This window comes from Ananas comosus, linkage group 9, assembly GCF_001540865.1.
Source record: "Ananas comosus cultivar F153 linkage group 9, ASM154086v1, whole genome shotgun sequence".
Taxonomy (NCBI): Eukaryota; Viridiplantae; Streptophyta; class Magnoliopsida; order Poales; family Bromeliaceae; genus Ananas; species Ananas comosus.
The window spans coordinates 5,629,903-5,648,412 of NC_033629.1; the positions used below are offsets into that span (position 1 = coordinate 5,629,903).

An 18,510-nucleotide genomic window follows, 5' to 3' on the forward strand; every position below is an offset into this window, starting at 1 on the left:
CAAAGTAATATTTTGAAACTGATCCAAATAGTTCTTGATCAAACTTCGCTTGAAATTTTGCAATTGTCTGTTTCATAAATTAGATAATAGCTGGAGAGATTTTATACCGTGAATGGTGTCGATTCACAAATAATAGCAACTCATTCCCTAAATTTAAATGTACAGTGAAACTTACAAACCTATAGCTAGATATAAAGTAAAGAGACTTTGTTATATGTACTCGTGTATGGTAATTGTAACTTACTAGTTGTTGTCTGTACATTGTGCTTATTAGTAGCTTAATAGATCATATGCTGCTTGGAGTTGGAGGGAGTTTTGAATGCTTGTTCATCTAATAGCTACTTAAATATCCTTCTGAATAGCTTCTCTTTTGATCAAGTGTTGGCAAGCTATCTGAATGTTGGGGTGTGATCAACCTAAGATAACACTTGTTAGTAGCCTTGTGAAATGCTTGTGTCTTACGACTAGCTTCTCTTTTGATTAGTGTAACTTGGAATGGCCAATTTTCGCAATACTGGTGTGTGATCAACCTCAATTAACACTTGTTAGTGGTCTTGTGAAATGCTTTGTGTTCTTTTGTAATTTTTGTATTTTAGCATCATAAAGAAAAACTAATTTCTTTGTTAAAGAGAAAAATTATATTATAAGAGCAATGCTGTTTAGTCACTTAACCATGTAAATTAATATTGAATGCAGAAAATGATATATTGACGAAACCATGATAAGAGGTAAGTTGGTTCACTAGATGTGCTAGTAGCAAGGATTTAAATGCCCATTAGTGGTCGTGATCACCATGCCATACTGTGCTGACAAGACATCAACACGATATAAATCCTGCGCCGATGGCACGACTCAAATCCCTATTTCTCTTTTTTTGACATTAGCAAGTAATTATATCAATAAAATGCAAAAGATTTGATGAAGAATATATTGTAAGCAAGTAGAATATATCAGTGCTAGAGAAAATAAATATTTTATGCTATAGTGTGTTGGCACACAAGTATTTTTGTCAACATCGCACATCGATATGGCACGAATGCTGTGTCGTACTGTGTCAGCAAGTGCTGGACACATTCCCATGCCGCAACACTTAAATCCTTGGTTAATACTACTATCGCTTGTGTACTTTGTTACATTATTGAGAGTTCTTGTTAACGGCCTTGTGCTGATTGATAGTCCTAGGTAATTGTCTTGTTATTGTGCTTTTACTCTATTGTTTTTCTCTCTAATCCTCATACTCTCTTACATGATGCAACTTTGGTGCAAATTGGGCTAATTTGTCTTATTTAATTTTTTTGGGTTGGGTTTAATGGATGAAATTAAGGGGCTGTTTGTCGCACGTAATTGCAACTGCTCTATAGTTGCAATTGCATGTTGGCTTAAATCTTGTGTTTGAGTTTGTGTAGTTGAGTCCAATTGTTGTAGTTGAACTGCACAAAGAGGCCTACATGCTGCAGTTGGAACTACATCCAAATTAGTTGTTGTCCCAACTACAATAGTTGGTGAGGGATCGATTCACCCACTAATTAAGAATAGTAAATAAATTAATAACTAGTTATATTACTTAACAAATTTATACTTGTATATAGATTTACCAATAAATGAATATATATATATATAGAGAGAGAGAGAGAGAATTGAGCTCCTATGCTTTTAAAAGTACCAAGTTATTGGTGCTTGTAGGTTTTTAGCCATTGGATTAAGAGATATGCGGTTAGGATGATGTGGGCCCCCTAGGGTTGAGTGAGTGGTTGGTTGAATAGTATAATCTAATGGCTGAAAATGATCCGAGAAGTAGATCTAACGGTAAAAAACTTACAAGCACCAAGTGCTTGGTGCTTTTACAAGCACCAAGTGCTTGGTGCTTTTACAAGCACCATAGCTGGACTCTATATATATATATATAGTCCGGCTGGGCTACTATCGATAGTACCAAAGATTTGGTGCTATCGAGTTTTCCACCCTTAGATTTAACCCTTTGATTATTTTTACCCGTTAGATTATACTATTCAACCAACCACTCACTCAACCCTAGGGGGTCCACATCATCCTAACCACCAATTTCTCAATCTAAGGACTAAAAAATCAATAGCCCCAATAGCTTGGTGCTATTGATAGTATTCCAGCCTAGTTCACACACATTGAGCGTGGAACACATTCTTTGTGTAAAATTTTTTAATAGTTTTGTTTAAAATATATTTGTAAATTTGATAGCATTTCGTTGGGTATGCTAACTTAGTAATGTTAATTAATTATGATTATTTAATTTAACAAAAAAAGTGGAGATTTTAAGTTGGTTTATCTATTAGAGTTAAATAGATTGATAATTTTAAATTGTATCAATTTTGTATGTTAAACATTATTGAAAAATATAAAATTATTATATATATATATATTCACTTATTTATTTAACCTCACTACTCTATCTGAAAGGTGAAAGGATTCACAAATACATCTACCAGCATCAGGTTACTAAACAGAGGAACTTACGCTGCAATAGTTTGTCATGGACTTGAGCAAAATCTCTTGTCAAGCCCGTGCAGCACTCATCTTCCTTTGCAAAGTGTGCAAGCTTTCCTCTCCGCTTGCTAGCGCGAACCTACTCGTTCTATGACTAAGTACAAGACGGAGTTTGGAGGAATGTAGTATTTTAAATATTTTATTACTTGAAAATGAGAGAGTACAACTGAGTTCTCTTGAGGGGGTGGAGGCCATAAGTATATATAGGCTACTTGTCAACCTAGAGAGCAAATAAAAAGGCGCCAAGTGGCGAAAAGCTACAAGTCAAAATGGGAGGTTACGATCTCCCAACAGCCTACGTTTACTACATCTTCTAGAAACCCTAAGGGACACTTGACTCGTCGGCTTTCACATTTGTAGTCTCGAGATCTGTAAATCGTTCTAGAAGATTTTGGCAAAACCTCTGGCAGCAATATTCTTTGGAGCTTGAGTGATTGCAAAGGAGCAAATGGGTGGAAAATTCTGAGTCCTTGACAAGTTGCAGCTGCATAAAACCAAACAAGCTTGGTGTAGTTACAACTTCGCTGTAATTACAACTGTTGCATTTTCAACTGCACGCATTTCCAAGTGCATTGCATTTACAATTACATCCAACCAAACAACCATACGTGTACTTTGGTTGGTTTGTATTGATTTAGATTTAAGGTCTTTTAGTTCCAAGTTCTTTGGAAATGAGGATAAATCCTTCAATCTTAGGGATATTAGAGTTGTTTCATCTAGCTTCCACTTTAGCTTTCAGCCTCATCGCCTCTAATAAAGTATTTGACTATTTAAATAGTTTGGAGCTTCTACTATGTTGGAGAGAACAAATCTCATTTCAAAGCCCAAAAGCGAAAACTCCAATTAGGAGCTTGTGCATTTGTTTCAAACAAAATTGTTAGAAGATATTCGAGGAAGAAGCTGTAAGTGCCTTTTTGAATAACACTACTCAGATAGTATTTCCCTAAAACACTATACCCTCGCCGGGCCAGAAAGGCCTCGGTTAATGTTTGAAGTTTCTTAGTTCGAGTAAATTCAATTATACCCATGTATTCAAAGTGTTGGGAGTCATTTAAATTGGAAAGTGAATATAAACTGTGACCCCAATACCCCTTTCTCTTTCTCATAAGACAGCCATATGCCATATACCTTACCTCTTCCTTCTCACTCTCTTCTTCAGTTCCTCTTTTTCTCTCGTTTCTATCCTTTTTGTATCTTCTGTTAGAGTTTTATAGTCCACTATTCCTGCTGCCTTGTTTGTTGGACCTAACTGCCCAGCCACGTACACACAGTGTACTTGTTCACCAGCTTCTGAAGCAGGCCACATCAAGCTCTGCAGCCCAGGCTGAAGAACTGACCTTGCACCATACCATGGAAGAGACACTCCACATTCATGACTTTTCAATTCCACACTGCTGTATAAACTTTGATGATTTATTATCTCATACTTCCAAATCCGCAGCTGTATGAAAATTTATCTCTTTTCTTTTATTTTTCTTTTTGCCTTTTTGCCTTGAAGTCTTTCTTTTTCTCTCTCTTTTTTAAATTTCCATTTAATTACCTCAAATTCTTTTATTTTTATCCTCTCAATGTACTGACATGTCCTAAGCCATAACCCGCTTCCCATTCTAATTATCTTCATTTTTTGTTTAACCGTTTCTTCGATTTATAGTCAGAACATTGTTCCTTCTTAATCACTAAACACCACTTTCACTCCAATGCCAGTGAGCCATATGCTGCACATTTGGCTGCTTGGCATCATGGAAGTAGGTTATGTTATCATGTTATCCTTAATTTGACCCAATGGCTTAAAAGCCGAATAGTCTTTTGGTTTAATACTCAATCTGTTTTGTACTGCACAATTACTATTAGTTTGCTAAATATATTATTTTCTTGCTTTAGACATTTAAAAATGATAATACTTAATCAAAACCAGCAAGACACAACTCTTTGTTTGTCTGCCTTATCTGGGAGGTGTAATTTACATTGTAATTGTACACTATGGATCTAGCGGTAGTGATGCTTAATTTTTAGTCATTTTTTATGTGGAAAATAAATAATACCTTAAAACAGATAGGTTTTTGTCCTGTTTTATCACTTAAAAAAAGGGAAAAATCTATCACCAGCATAGCCGAGTGTGGTTGCCTCTTGCTTTGGAATATCTTAACTATTCATGATACTTATTGGTTAAGTAGGCTATACACCCTCTGCAAAGGAGGTTATACATGCTTTACGACGTTTAACTATCTTCTTATCTGTCATTATTTGATCAAATTGTCCTGCCTGCTCTATTTTGCTAAGATAACAACAATTTGATGAAATTATTAGGTGGCGTCTAGTCTTTAAGAAAATCCACAGTAGTTTGGTTTTGTGGTTTAGTGATTTGGATACATACTATTAGGCTTCTTAAAATTAATCCAGTTAAGAAGACTAAAATGTTTATTACCTTCTGTCAACAGGCACTGCAGACACCATTCAGAGGCTATCTTGGTGATATGTTCGCTCTGGTGAGTCACAGGTTCTTACTGTTGCATTTGGTTTACATTCACTTGCCGTGCATCATGCAAGCATACAAGATAGCAGGAGAAACCCTCGTCTTTGTATCTGTAAAACTGAAAAACGGTGTTTCCGAACTACTTTATATTATTTTTGCCCCATCTATTTTGTGTTGTTTATGGTAGGTATGATAGTTTGACCTTGTATGTTCTTCTAGTGAAATTTGGTACTCATTTATGTGAAGGCTTTCTGCATACTGGTCTCTAATTTTTTTTTGATGTTGTATTTGTACCTGGATATTTTTTTCACATGATAGTCTCTCATGTTGTCCTCCTTGATGCATATTCCTTTTGTTAATTTTATCCCTAATCAGTTTAAGAGACTTGTGGACGACAAAGTCCATTTTCTCTTATAGTACAGAAAAACCAAATTTTCTTTCTTCCATTTTCAGTTCCATACCCTCCCTTGCACGGCTGCACTATTTTGTACTCCTTTCTCTGTCTAAAATGATTTATATATTTAGTTATTTACACTGTTGGCAGTAGTTGCCAATCTAAGAGGAACTAAGTAGTCCTAGATTGCTAGTCAATGATCTAAATATTGGTATATATTATGCTGGCTGGCAGTTGACCCATTGCATTTGCAAATGCTGTATGTAGATGCATATGTGGTTCAGATATTAAATTAATAGGAAATGTATATTTAAAAAATTTTTAAAAATAGTTCTCTCAGAGACATGCTTTGGTTTAGCAAGCATATATTGTAAAAAATTAGCATATTTTTCCTAACAGTAAGGCTATTTGTCACTCCACAATAATCATCTCACTTATTAGCTATCAGAAATCTCTTATATTTAAACGTACCAAACTCTTTTTACGTAAGCTAGATTCACAAAACTCCCCCTCCCTCCATCTCTCTCTCTCTCTTCTCTCCTTTTGAAGCTTATCGTTTATCTAGTATGGTGATAGGTCCCCCGGTGTAATGCACCACCTATCATATGGTGGACGGTGCTCTGAACTGCATATGCTGCCATATATACTGTTTTCAGAACATTGTTGCGAGTTTGAAGGTATTAGTTATCTTCTTTCTCTTAATGTCTCTATTAAACCATGTACTTTGTTCGCATTCTCTTGCTGTCCTTTTCGTGAGAAGTCTTTAAAGGGTGAGGATTGTGAAGCAAGGACAGTAGAGGTAAGATATAAGTTAAATAATAATATGTGCTCGATGCAGCCTCAAAATCTGAATTTTGATACGTATGGATTTAAATTTTTATCCAGGTTGAATCTGGACTCACTCCATTTTTGCATACCTTAATCTAGATAAGAACTTAATCCAAATGAGAATATGGGTTGAGCACTCTATTTGAATACATATCCATTTACGGAATAATTCAAACTATATTTTGGATCCTTAATAATGTCTATATTTCCATATTTCTTGTGCAGATCTCTAATTTGTTTGTTCTATATCTTTCCATGATTCTGCATAGAGTTATATTTATACCTTTAGAACAAATATGGATATATTTGACACCCACTTCCTGTTTTCAGCATTGAAATCCATTCAACATCCCTGTCCATGTCCATGTCCATGCGATGTGCTGTTTCTTTGTTTGTTGTGGTTTCTCTACTCATCCTATTTCTTATCATATTTTTTATCTGTTCTGGTGTTCGGTCTCATGCGCAAGACTGAGGTGGAAGCTGTCATCTAGTTACAATTTTCTCTTTTTTTTCGGCTGGTCATGATTTGGGGTTTGTTGACTCTTTGCTCAAATTGTTTCTCACTTTATTGCAGGTGAAGAAGGAGAGGGCCGAGCGAGAGGCATTGGGGGCTCTGCCTCTCTACCAGCGGACCATTCCTTGAAGTGTCTCTGTGATGTGCTTTCTTTGTTTCTGAATTCTAGTAAAGATGAAATAAGATGCAGTGAATAATGCTGGAACATGTGTCTCATCTGAACTATTATTTTGATGATTTCCTTCTTGTCTCTCGTAAATCATCAGTCTATCTGCATTCCTTGAATTTCTGTAGACCTCTATGACGCAGCATGTATATATCTGTTCATTATTCTTGCAAGACTCTACTAAGTGGAGACTTTAAAGGATCTTTTTGGAGCTACCCATGATAACACCTATATTTTTGCTTTTAGTGGCATGCATGTAGTTTTTTTTCTTGGTTTCCCAAGCTTATCACTATCTGCGTGCAATTCCATTATTGATATCCATTGATTGATATCATATATTAGATAACAGTGAGACCCCAGATAGTCCTATATATGAGATATAATAGGGCTAAACTCTTAACCCGGCTTAAGCATTTTGGGTGGTGGCAAGGCCCAAGAGGTTAAGAGAGTTAAGCGTGCTAGGACGGGAGTAATCCTAGGATGGGTGACCCCCTGGGAAGTTGGGGCGTCACAATAACAGATATTTTTGAGGGTGGATATGAAAGGTAAAGGTGGGAACTTTATAGCAGTACATAGGCAATTGCCTCCAGAATGTATTTTTTTCACCCCCTTTCTTGATCTATAATAATAATAATAATAATGAGTAGTTTAGTCATTGCATTATTGACTGGTTTTTCTACTGCTTGGCATTTCCCTTAGCAACAAACTAGCAAAGTTACTGATTGACAAAATGAATTTGCGAGACTCCAATGCCAACTTGTACTTTATTTTATATTACTGTCTTTTTCGAATGTTGAAGCTGGTGCCTTATATCTTTTTACATGCAAGTGTACAAAACTTTCGAGCGAAACATGCTTTTCCACGCTGTGTTTTCATGGAATTTGAGCTAATTGTGATGATTTTGAGTTCTCTGGCTGAGTTGCATTCTTCATGAGGGACGCTGGAAAAAGCTTTTTTGTGCTCAAGCTAGTTTCCATGTGTTTTGGAAGCATCGAGAAAAGCTGCAGTCGATTGTGTTCTTTTTTCCTTTTTTCTAGTTATTTTTTCTGAACTTTTACTTCTTATGTTTTTACAGTGGTTGCCTACTTTAATTCTTTAAAATAGTGTCAGGGCGTTTAAAATTTTGTTAACGAACGTAAAAAAAGAAAAAGAAAAAGAAAAAAGAAAGTGTATTTGAAATTGTTCGGCCTCTGTTATATTCTTTAATAAAAAATCCAACAATACCTTTCTTTCTTCTTCTTTGCTTTTTTTTTTTCCTTTTTTAATTCTTCTGATGCTTGTATTCCATTGTCTGGTAATGAGTGTTTCTTTGTTTTTAAACAATAAGGTCTCTCTCGTGACACAGTTAATTGCATTAGCGTTAAGCTTAAAATAAAGAAAACAAAGCAAGCTTCATTTGATGGCTCGTTTGGTATTGTTGGATTTCTTTGTTTTTGTAAAAAAGAATTTTACAAAAAAATATATAGTAGGAAATGATAGTGTTTGCTTGGTAACAAGAAATTAGTAATTTTTAGTTGTTTCTAAATTTTGTTTAAAGTAAATTTGTTATTCTTGATGGGGATTTTGCTCTTGTAGTTGCCGAGTTAGTTTTGTGTAATTGTTCCTGTTGTACTTGACAAATCTGAGTTGAGCAGCTAAGATATCAACAAAAATTCTGTAGATTGCAACCTTCTTAATTAGCTTTATGAAAAGTGTGTGAGATTTATACGTTTCCATATAAATGTTACTAATTTATTTTGATGACTATTTTATTGGAAAAAAGAAGATATGCGAAAGCTTCATGAACTTCAGCACTAGTGCAATTACGTGCATGAACTCTAAATTTGATAATTGAATCCTCTGAAGTTTGTCAAATTATACCCGCGAACACAGTCGTGGAGTCGTGGGGCGCAGTGGTGCACCATCTGTGGTGGAGACCATCAGCCGAAGTTTTGCGGGCAGCGTGAAGGGAAGTGCTTTACATGTGGTCAGGCGGGACACATTAGCCGCTATTGTCCAGTGAGGACTTCGCCTGCCCCATCCGTCGCATCGGCCCCTGCGACTCCGGGACATTATGGAGGAGCTCTATCTGCTGCCGTATCTGCTGGACGTGCGATAGCGCCGCGTCAGCCTGAGGTGATCCGGTCGGCTCCGAGCGGATGGGTATTCGCCGCTCAAGCCAAGGAACCTGCCGAGGCCGAGGAGCGCAATGTCGTGGTAGGTACGGTTTTGATTAATGGAGTTCGCTCCAGGGCTATGTTTGATACAGGTGCTACACATTCATTCATCAGTAGGCCATTTGCACAAATGCATGGTATAGAGTTCCAGTTGAGTGGAAGTACTTGGTGAGTAGAGGGCCCCGGGCGTGCATTTGTTGTTAGAAAGGAGTGCTTGGCATGTCCAGTGCAAGTGGGCAATTGGGTTATGCCGACACGGATGTTGGTGCTCAAGAAGTTGAAGGACTTCGATGTCATATTGGGCATGGACTGGCTCTCGAAGTACTATGCATCTATTGATTGCAAGAACAAGGTGATAACATTTTGTAAGCCAGGACAGGAGGAGTTCACCTATCGAACTTGCAAGAGCTCGTGTTTCGCCGCGACGGTATCGGCGACAAGGGCAAGAAAAATGGTTAGCGGCAGTTGCGCAGCTTACTTAGCGACCGTTGTGGAGATCGAAAGGGTGATTCCGGCACTTGAGGATTTATCCGTAGTTCAGGAGTTTCCGGACGTATTTCCTGCGGAGCTATCGGGGATACCGCCGGATCGGGAGATCGAGTTTGTTATAGACTTGATTCCCGGGACCGCGTCGATCTCGAAGGCTCCATACCGTATGGCATCAGCAGAACTGAAGGAGTTGAGGGATCAGTTGCAGGATCTCCTAGAAAAGGAATTTATCAGGCCGAGTGTGTCGCCTGGGGAGCCCCGATTCTGTTCGTGAGAAAGAAGGAGGATCGTTTCGACTCTGCGTAGATTATCGCGAGTTGAATAAGATCACTATTAAGAATAAGTACCCGTTGCCCCGTATCGACGACTTGTTTGATCAGTTGTAGGGGTCGCGAGTGTCTCAAAGATAGACCTCCAGTCAGGCTACCATCAGTTGAAGATAAAGCCGGAGGATGTGCAAAAGACCACGTTCCGCACGCGATATGGACATTATGAATTCACGGTCATGCCATTCGGGCTCACAAATGCCCCGGCAGCGTTCATGGACTTGATAAACCGTGTCTTCAAAGCTTATTTGGACCGATTTGTCGTGGTCTTTATAGATAACATTTTGGTCTACTCTCGTAGTGACGAGGAGCATGTAGAGCATTTGCGGATAGTGCTTCAAGTCCTTCGGGAGGAGAAACTATATGCAAAGTTGAAGAAATGTGACTTTTGGTTCCGAGAGGTTGCATTCCTTGGGCATGTCATTTCCGAGGGTGGAGTTTCGGTTGGCCCGAGAAAAGTTGAGTCAATTAAGGATTGGCCTTGCCCGACTAATGTCACGGAGGTCCGAAGCTTTGTGGGCTTAGCGGGCTATTATCGACGGTTCATGGAGAGATTCTCGAAGATTATGATTCCACTTACCCGTCTGACACAGAAGGGCACCAAGTTCGTTTGGAGCGACGAGTGTGACCGGAGTTTCAAAGATTTGAAGAAGAGATTGACTTCGACTCCGGTGCTCGCCCTACCGGTGCAAGGTGAAGACTTTGTAGTATATAGCGACGTGTCTTATTTGGGTTTGGGGTGTGTTCTAATGCAGGGCAGGAATGTGATTGCGTATGCATCCCGTCAGTTGAAGAGCTATGAGAAGAACTATCCTATCCACGATTTAGAGTTAGCCGCAGTGGTGTTTGCTCTCAAGTTGTGGAGGCACTACTTGTACAGTGCGCGTTGCGAGATATACACGGACCACAAAAGCCTGAAATATCTGTTTACACAGAAGAAGCTCAACATGAGGCAACGGCGGCGGTTAGAGTTACTAAAGGATTATGATATTACTATCCTATACCACCCCGGGAAAGCAAATGTAGTGGCCGACGCATTTAGTCGGAAGTCGACGGAGAACCTCACATTGTGGGTCACAAACCAGGAGCCCTTGTAGAAAGAAATGGGGCGCATAGATCTCGAGGTTGTAGCTCCGGAGGTTCCGACTATGCTATCGACTCTCGTTGTCCAACCGACCTTGTTGGAGAGAATTAAAGGGTTGCAACCCGCGGACCCGAATCTCCAAAAGGTGCAGCGCGACATCGAGGGTGGGCGTGGTGGCGAGTTCAGTGTAGATACCGATGGCGCGCTTCGATATCGGAACTGGTGGTCTGTGCCGGAAAATGAAGAGCTCCGAAAGCTAATTTTGCAAGAAGCGCATCGATCCTCCTATAGTGTCCACCCGGGCGACACCAAGATGTATCAAGATTTGAAAATGCATTATTAGTGGCCGGGAATGAAAGCTGATATTGGACGCTATGTGGCGCAATACCTGGTTTGTCAACAGGTTAAGGCGGAGCGCCGGTTCCCAACAGGAAAGTTGCAGAGTCTATCTATCTCCGTTGGAAATGGGAGGATATAGCTATGGATTTCGTGGTCGGGTTACCCCGTTCATCGGGTGGCCACGATGTGATTTGGGTAGTGGTGGATCGCTTGACCAAGTCGGCGCATTTTCTACCGATCCACACTACTTGGTTAGGAGACAAGCTCGCTCAAGTGTATCTTGATGAAGTGGTGAGGTTTCACGGGGTTCCAAAGTCGATCGTGTCGGATCGAGACCCCCGGTTTACTTCACACTTTTGGAAGAGCTTGCAAGAAGCACTCGGCATACGACTTGAGTTTAGTACCACGTTTCATCCTCAAACCGACGGGCAATCGGAGAGAACCATACAGGTTTTGGAGGATATGTTGCGGGCGTGTGTCATCGATTACAAAGGTAGTTGGAGTGATCACTTACCAATGGCCGAGTTCGCTTACAACAACAGTTACCAAGCTAGTATAGAGATGGCACCGTTTGAGGCTCTCTACGGGAGAAAGTGCCGATCTCCTATATACTGGAGTGATGTGAGCGAACGGTCGGTGTTGGGTCCCAATGTCTTGTAGGAGGCGGAAGAGAAGGTGCGCCTTGCTCGCCAAAAATTGTTGGCGGCGCAGTCGAGACAAAAGAGTTATGCGAACAAGCGCCGACGAGACTTAGAGTTCGTGGTGGGTGACCGCGTCTTCTTGAAGGTTTCACTCATGAGGGGTGTGAAACGGTTTGGAGTTCGGGGAAAGTTGAGCCCTCGATACATTGGGCCATATGAAGTGTTGGAGCGGATTGGTGCAGTACCATACCGGCTTGCATTGCCACCCAAGCTCGTGGATGTTCACAATGTATTCCACGTTTCCAACCTTCGCAAGTACATCCACGACCCCGAGCATGCTTTGTTGTATGAGCCACCGGAATTGCAAAAAGATATGAGCTATGAAGAGTTTTCGGTGTCAATTATTGCTCGAGAACTGCTAAAGTTGAGAAACTGCGAGATTCCCTACGTCAAGGTTCGGTGGAGCAATTACGCCGATCGCGAAGCCACGTGAGAACTTGAGGACGTAATGAAAGCGCACCATCCTCATTTCTTCGAGGAGCGAGTTAAGGTGTGAGTTTTGTTTAAGTTAGTTTCGAGGACGAAACTCCTTTTAAGGAAGGGAGGATGTAATATACCGAAAATTCAGAAAATAAATATCGAACTTTAGTCAAATTGACCAAAGTGCGAGGACGGTACACTTCGGAAAGTCCGGAGGTGTTAAAACGATCAAAAGTGTGTTGTGGAAGGTTTTCGAGAGCTAAAGAATCAAATCCTGCAAAACTGCAGATTTTCAGCTCTCGGGGACCGGTCCCTGGTGGGAGAGACCGGTCCCCGAACGCGTATGAAATGAGACAGCCGAAAAATCGGCTAAATCCTGAGAAAGTAGCTCTCGGGAACCGGTCCCTGTCCGAGAGACCGGTCCCCCAAAAAGAGACCGGTTGCCCTGCGCGCAGCAACTCTGGCTGCGCGGGGAGAGCCTTCGGGAACCGGTCCCTGAAGGAGAGACTGGTCCCTGCCTGCACGAACAGCCCAGTCCAGGCTGTGTGAAAGAGTAAAAGTTGAGGGGTTTAGCTGCATTTTGGCAACCCATTGAGTATAGTATTGGGGTAAATGAGACATTTCTCTCATTCTCACCCTCTCACACTCTCTCCTCTCTTTCTCTCTCTAGAAGACAAAGAAAGAGAAGAAGAAGGCAAAGGAAAAAAAAGGAAAAGAAGACAAAGAAGGTGAAGAAGAAGCTTTTGGAGCAAAGAGGCTTCATCTCCTTCTTCTCTAGTGCAAGAAAATGAAGCTTACAAGGTAAGCTTTGAACCCTAATGTAGTAAAACCCTAGAAATGGGTTTGAATGAACCTAGAAATGGTTTCTAATGGAATATCTAGTAGTTTGAAGCTTTCTTTTTGCTTCTTTAGAGATCAAAACCATGGTTGAGCTCAAGGTGAGCTTCAACCCACCTCTAATGGTGAAATCTAATCTAGGGTTTTGGAAAGCCTAAGAATGGTTCTAATGGACTATTTAGAGTATAGTGAAGCTACTTTTGCTTCCCAAAGAGATCAAACCCTAGGTTTTGATATACATTGGAGCTAGGGCACCCAAATTGGGGCTTTTGCTCATGAGGGTTTCTAAGTGCAATTGACCCTCTAAAAACCTAATTGGGGGTATTTCCGACGCGTTGGTGCGCTCGGATTAACGTTACGAAAAGCCGATGAAAAGTTATGGGCAAAATGGCCTAATAAGGGTTCGTTTTGCCGCAGGTAAAGAACGAAGCATCTAAAAATCCCAAGAAAATCATCGGAGCACCTTTGAAAGCCTACGAGGTGGGTGGTGCTTCTCAAACTCATTGAACTTCTCTCTATGCCTAATGTGTCATTCATTTGAGCATGTGTAATATATATTGTTGCATGCATATTAGGGTAAAGTAATGATAAGAATGTGATGATAGCATGATTGTGAGTACAACTTGCTTATAATGATGGTAGAGAACCAAATAAATGTCAAAACCCTAAGTGTATGCATTAGAGAAAAGTGAGCACCCAAAGTGAGCAAAAGAACAGAGTGACACTATGACATAGATCGAGTGGCATTTGAAAATGTAAAGTAAAGAGACACTAGAGTTAGTGTGATGCAAAGAACCAATGTAATGTAAAGAATGATGAAAATGACAATGTGTAAAGTTAAAGTAAAGTGGGGCAATAAGAACGAGAAATGTAAAGAATATAATTACTAGAGTTAGCAAAAGTAAAAGAAAAGTAAAGAATAACGATTGCATATAATTGCTAGAGTTAGCAAAAGTAAAAGAAAAGTAAAGAATAACGATTGCATGAGTTTGCAACATAAAGTGATGTAAAGAACACTAGAGCTAGTGTAAAGTCAAGATTGAACTTATAAATCCTTTGAGTTAAGGATATGATCATACTTGCTATGAGTTCCGTGCTCGAGGGCGGTCGCTCCCCCTCGGGCGATGCGCTCCGGAGTTATGCATCACGGGTTGGAGTAAACCCGAAGGACGGTCCTAGCGGGTGAGTTCCTGCGATGATGGACTTAATGTGAAGCAAGTTAATGTGGCGAAACCCCCGGGTTAGCCTTGAGATTAAAGAACAAAGAACAAAGAACAAAGAATAAAGAACAAAGTACAAAGTAAAGTCAAAGAACGAATGAGTTTGCATAATCTGCATTTATTTAATGTTGAGCATACTTCTTGCTTATTGTTCAGGCATATTAGCATCATGTTATAGATTGGTTACTATACAGCTTATTCTTTCTATTATGCCTGAGTTAGTCCTAGTGGGAAAGTCGGTGATGTTGAGGCCGAACCCACTGGGAACTTTGTTGTAGTTCTCACCCCACTATTTCCACAGAGCCGGGACCGAGCGAGCCGGCGAGCGACCGAGGTAAAGGTATCGCGCCTTAGTCAGAGGCCACCAAAGTTGGGTTTCATTTTGTAGTAAAGTACCCTATGATCATCTTTTGTACATGATGGTAAATGATGTAAGGAAAAGAATGTAAAGCTTATTTTGAGGTAAATGTGATGTAAGAAAGAAATGATGAAATTATGTAATGTAATGCAAAGAATCCTAAATGTAAGTGATGGATGCACTGTATATGATCTAAAATGAATCATATTACTCGTGAATGTTTAGTTTCCTTTTTCTTTCACTAATGGCTATTGCTTACCCTCGTGTAAGCCGTTTGTGTATGTTTCCGCTAGTACTTTTCTCTTTTGATGAAAATGTACATGTGATGAGCCTTGGGCGGATAGGGGAAACTCTGTCTGTTCGGCGTCTGTTTGACGTGCTCGGGTCGGGCCAAATTGGCATCGGTCCCGGGGCGTGACAGAGGATGTAAGGAAATGAAACCTCGACACGTGAATCCGAACTTCGATCAAAATTGATTGGAAGTTGGTTCGGGACGTTTCGGAAAGGCCGAAATCGTCGAAAATGGCTTTAGAGGGCTGTAGAGGACCTTGGAGAGCATGGATATGTAAATTTGCGAAGTTGTAAAATTTACGAGCTCTCGAGATCCAGACACTAGCTTCAGGGTCCGGACACTGTAGCCTGAAACTACCCAGCGCGGACAGTGTAAAAAATAGCTAGTTGAGGGGTTTCTTGCAGTTGTGCTTGTGTAGAGTTATGAGAGGGGTGTTAGGGCTCATTCTTTTCACCCTCTCTCATTTGCAACCAACAAAAGACCCTCTCTCTCTCTCTAAGAAGCTCTCTCTCTCTAGGAGTTGATCAAGAGGAGGTGGAGAAGGAGGAGATTGGAGCAAAGAAGTGGAGCTCCATCATCATCTTCATCTTCTTCTTCCCTTTTGCTTGGAGAGGATAGCTTTTGGAGGTAAGCTTTGAGCTCTCCCATAGTAGATTGCTAGGGTAAGGTTTGAATACCCTAGGGATAGAATTTATTGGACCTCTAGATGTAGTTGAACTCATTTATTGCATGAGCAATGAGCTAGATGAAGCATTTTGCGATGTGAGATTCTAGGGCATCGAAAAGAGGGCTTTTGCTCATGAAGGGTTTTGAGCTAAATTGATCTCCTCTAAACCTAATTGCTAGGTTTTCTAACGCATTGGTGGCCTCGGATCGGTAATCCGAAGGGGCTACGTGAAGATATCGAAGAAAAGGACGTTTTGGCTTCGTTTCCGCCTGGAGCGCCGAGGCGACGTCCAAAAATTACGAAAACGGAACCCTAGCATCTTGGTAACACTAGAAGGTGGGTGGTGTCATCCTGAAGCAGTTGGGCTTCTTCCTATGTCCAAGTTTTATTATTGAGCATACATGAATATGTGTTATCTTGCATCGTAGGATATGTTGAGTAGTCGTAGCTATATTTCCTTACATGCTTCCATAGTAGTGATAGAAATTATGGGTTGAACACATATTCTAGTGGTTGCATGACGATTGGGTGTGACATTGGATCCTATAGTGGCAAGATTAAGTAATAACTTGGATGATATGTTTATGTAGACGAGTGGCATGTCAATTAGTGTGGTAGAAACACTTAAACATGATTACATAAACGAGTGGCATATGATTTAGTGTAGTAGTAGACACTTGGAAAACATATGACATAAATGAGTGACATTTGGTCTTAGTGTGGTAGAGACACTATGATATGAACCGAGGAATAGCAGAATTTTCCAATTTGCCAATGAGATATTGAATCAAGTACGGTAGAAGCACTGTGACCCTTGTAGACAGGGTATCCTCTGCAGATGAGGATTAGATCATACTCACTTAGTTTGTTTTTCGCTTGGGGTGGTCGCTCCACACAAGCAGTGGTCTCCGGAGATGTCACACTATGGGCAGATGTAGTTGTCTCGCAGACAGTCTCGGTGTGCGAGTGCAGATTCTCCTTACCTATGAGATTTTGAAAAGTGAGTCGAGGCGTAACCTTCGGGTTAGCCAAGCAGATTGAATAATAAGTGATTGAATGGCATAGTAGAGTGTGCATTCATACCATGACATGTACTTATAGCCATATTAGTAGATTTTCCTAACTATGTGTATATCTTATCTATAATATTGTTGAAGCATAGTAGTAAGCTAGTTGAATGTTATTGCTATGTAGAGTTAGCATTCATTACATTATGTTGATCAAGGCATAGATCAGCGGAGTCGGCGGTCGAACCCACTGGGAACTATTCATAGTTCTCACCCCACTTTGTTGCAGGGCCTAGCGAGAGTGCACTAGCAGTTGATCGCGGTAAGGGCATAGCTCCCTAGCTAGATAGTGGCTTTCCTACTTGCATTAGATCACCTATGTACTTGAGAGATGATGATGTATATTTGGTAAGGGTGCTTTTGGAGAGTTGTATGTATACACATGTCATGAGAAGAACTGTAATTAAAGATGTATTCATTTTGGTGAAGTAACCCAATGTGAATGTGGATGAAAAGAAAATGTAATAGCTAGATCCATCTCTTTCTTGTTCACTTGTATGTTACTTGTGTCTCTTGCTTTTGCTTGTATCGCACTTGTGGTACTTCATGTATGTTGTATGTCATCCTGGGGGACAAAAATGTACATGACTTCATTGTTGACCCTTGGGCGGACAGGGGAGGTGCTGTCCGTTCGGCGTCCGATCGACATGCCCAAACCGACCAAATAGGCGGTCTTGGGGCGTGACAATAGCCCTTGCATCTTCTTTGGCTCATTTGTTGCAGCCTCTTTTTTAAGATTATAATCAATACTTTCTTTAGAATTGTGGGCTGTATTTTCAACAGTTTCTGTGTTACTTCCAACTACTGCTGAAGTAGTGTATGCATTTGGGGCATTGGGCGCATGCAGGCTTGAGTAGAGGTGGCTGTGTTGCGAGTAGATTTAGCAGCTCCTCAGGCTTGCTAACACTGTCCCGCAACTTCACATCACACTTCAATTTGTATAATTTCATCTTTAGATCTTCATAATGGTTTTGCTCCAGTTTTCTCACCTCAGCTTTAGAGTTGGTTTCAGAATTATTTAGTGAACTATCCCCTCCTTCTGTAGCCTTGAGTGCAGGTAATGGACCAAATTGTTCTACAGTGCCTTGCACTTTTATCTCATTTCTCTCATCAGACATAGGTCGGCTCTTGGGTGAATGTAGGAGTTGTTCATGCTTGCGGTCATCCTCCTGCATCATGATTTCGTGTATCTTAATGGCTTCACAATTCCCTCGGTATTTGTCCAAAGAGCTAGTTTGCTTACAAGTACTAAACTCTCGGTATTTGTTCAATTTTCTCTCTGTGCTGGGTGTTGTAACAGAATAAGCAGCTTTGGGTGGAGATTGTTGTGCTGCTAGCAGTTTCAGCATCTCTCCATGCGCATCCACATTGTCCTTTAGCAATATTTCATCCCTCTTGGTGGCTTCTGTCTTCAGAGTGTCATAGTATCCTTGCTCTGTCATTTTCTTTTCGGCTTCATGTCTGTGGCCATTCTTCTCCACCTTAACATTTCGCCGTGCCGCTTCATCATTCTCTCGATAACACTCTACAGAGCCGGTTTGCTCAAAACTACTAAATTTTTGGATTGGGTACCTCTCTTCCACCTCCGTAAATCTTTGACAAATGGCCTTGGTAAATGTTGAAGCATAAAAAAAAAAAAAAGAAAAAAAAAAAGAAAAA

At 40.5% G+C, this 18,510-nt stretch overlaps 1 protein-coding gene across 3 annotated transcripts in view; it reads left to right on the forward strand.

The window, feature by feature from the left end:
* Positions 1 to 7,150, forward strand: part of LOC109715718 (cytochrome b-c1 complex subunit 7-2-like) — an 8,394-nt gene extending 1,244 nt beyond the window's left edge. The window contains exons 3-5 of one of the 3 annotated variants that reach the window (XR_002217744.1): positions 4,959 to 5,006; positions 5,964 to 6,064; positions 6,790 to 6,902. Coding sequence is in view for 2 of the 3 variants with exons in the window: in XM_020240850.1 (XP_020096439.1) it covers positions 4,959 to 5,006; positions 5,953 to 6,064; positions 6,790 to 6,926 (297 nt within the window). In the remaining variant the exon portion in view is untranslated. Of the gene's footprint in view, positions 1 to 4,958; positions 5,007 to 5,952; positions 6,065 to 6,789 lie in introns of all 3 variants that reach the window. The other 2 variants (XM_020240850.1, XM_020240852.1) reach the window with 2 other exon arrangements.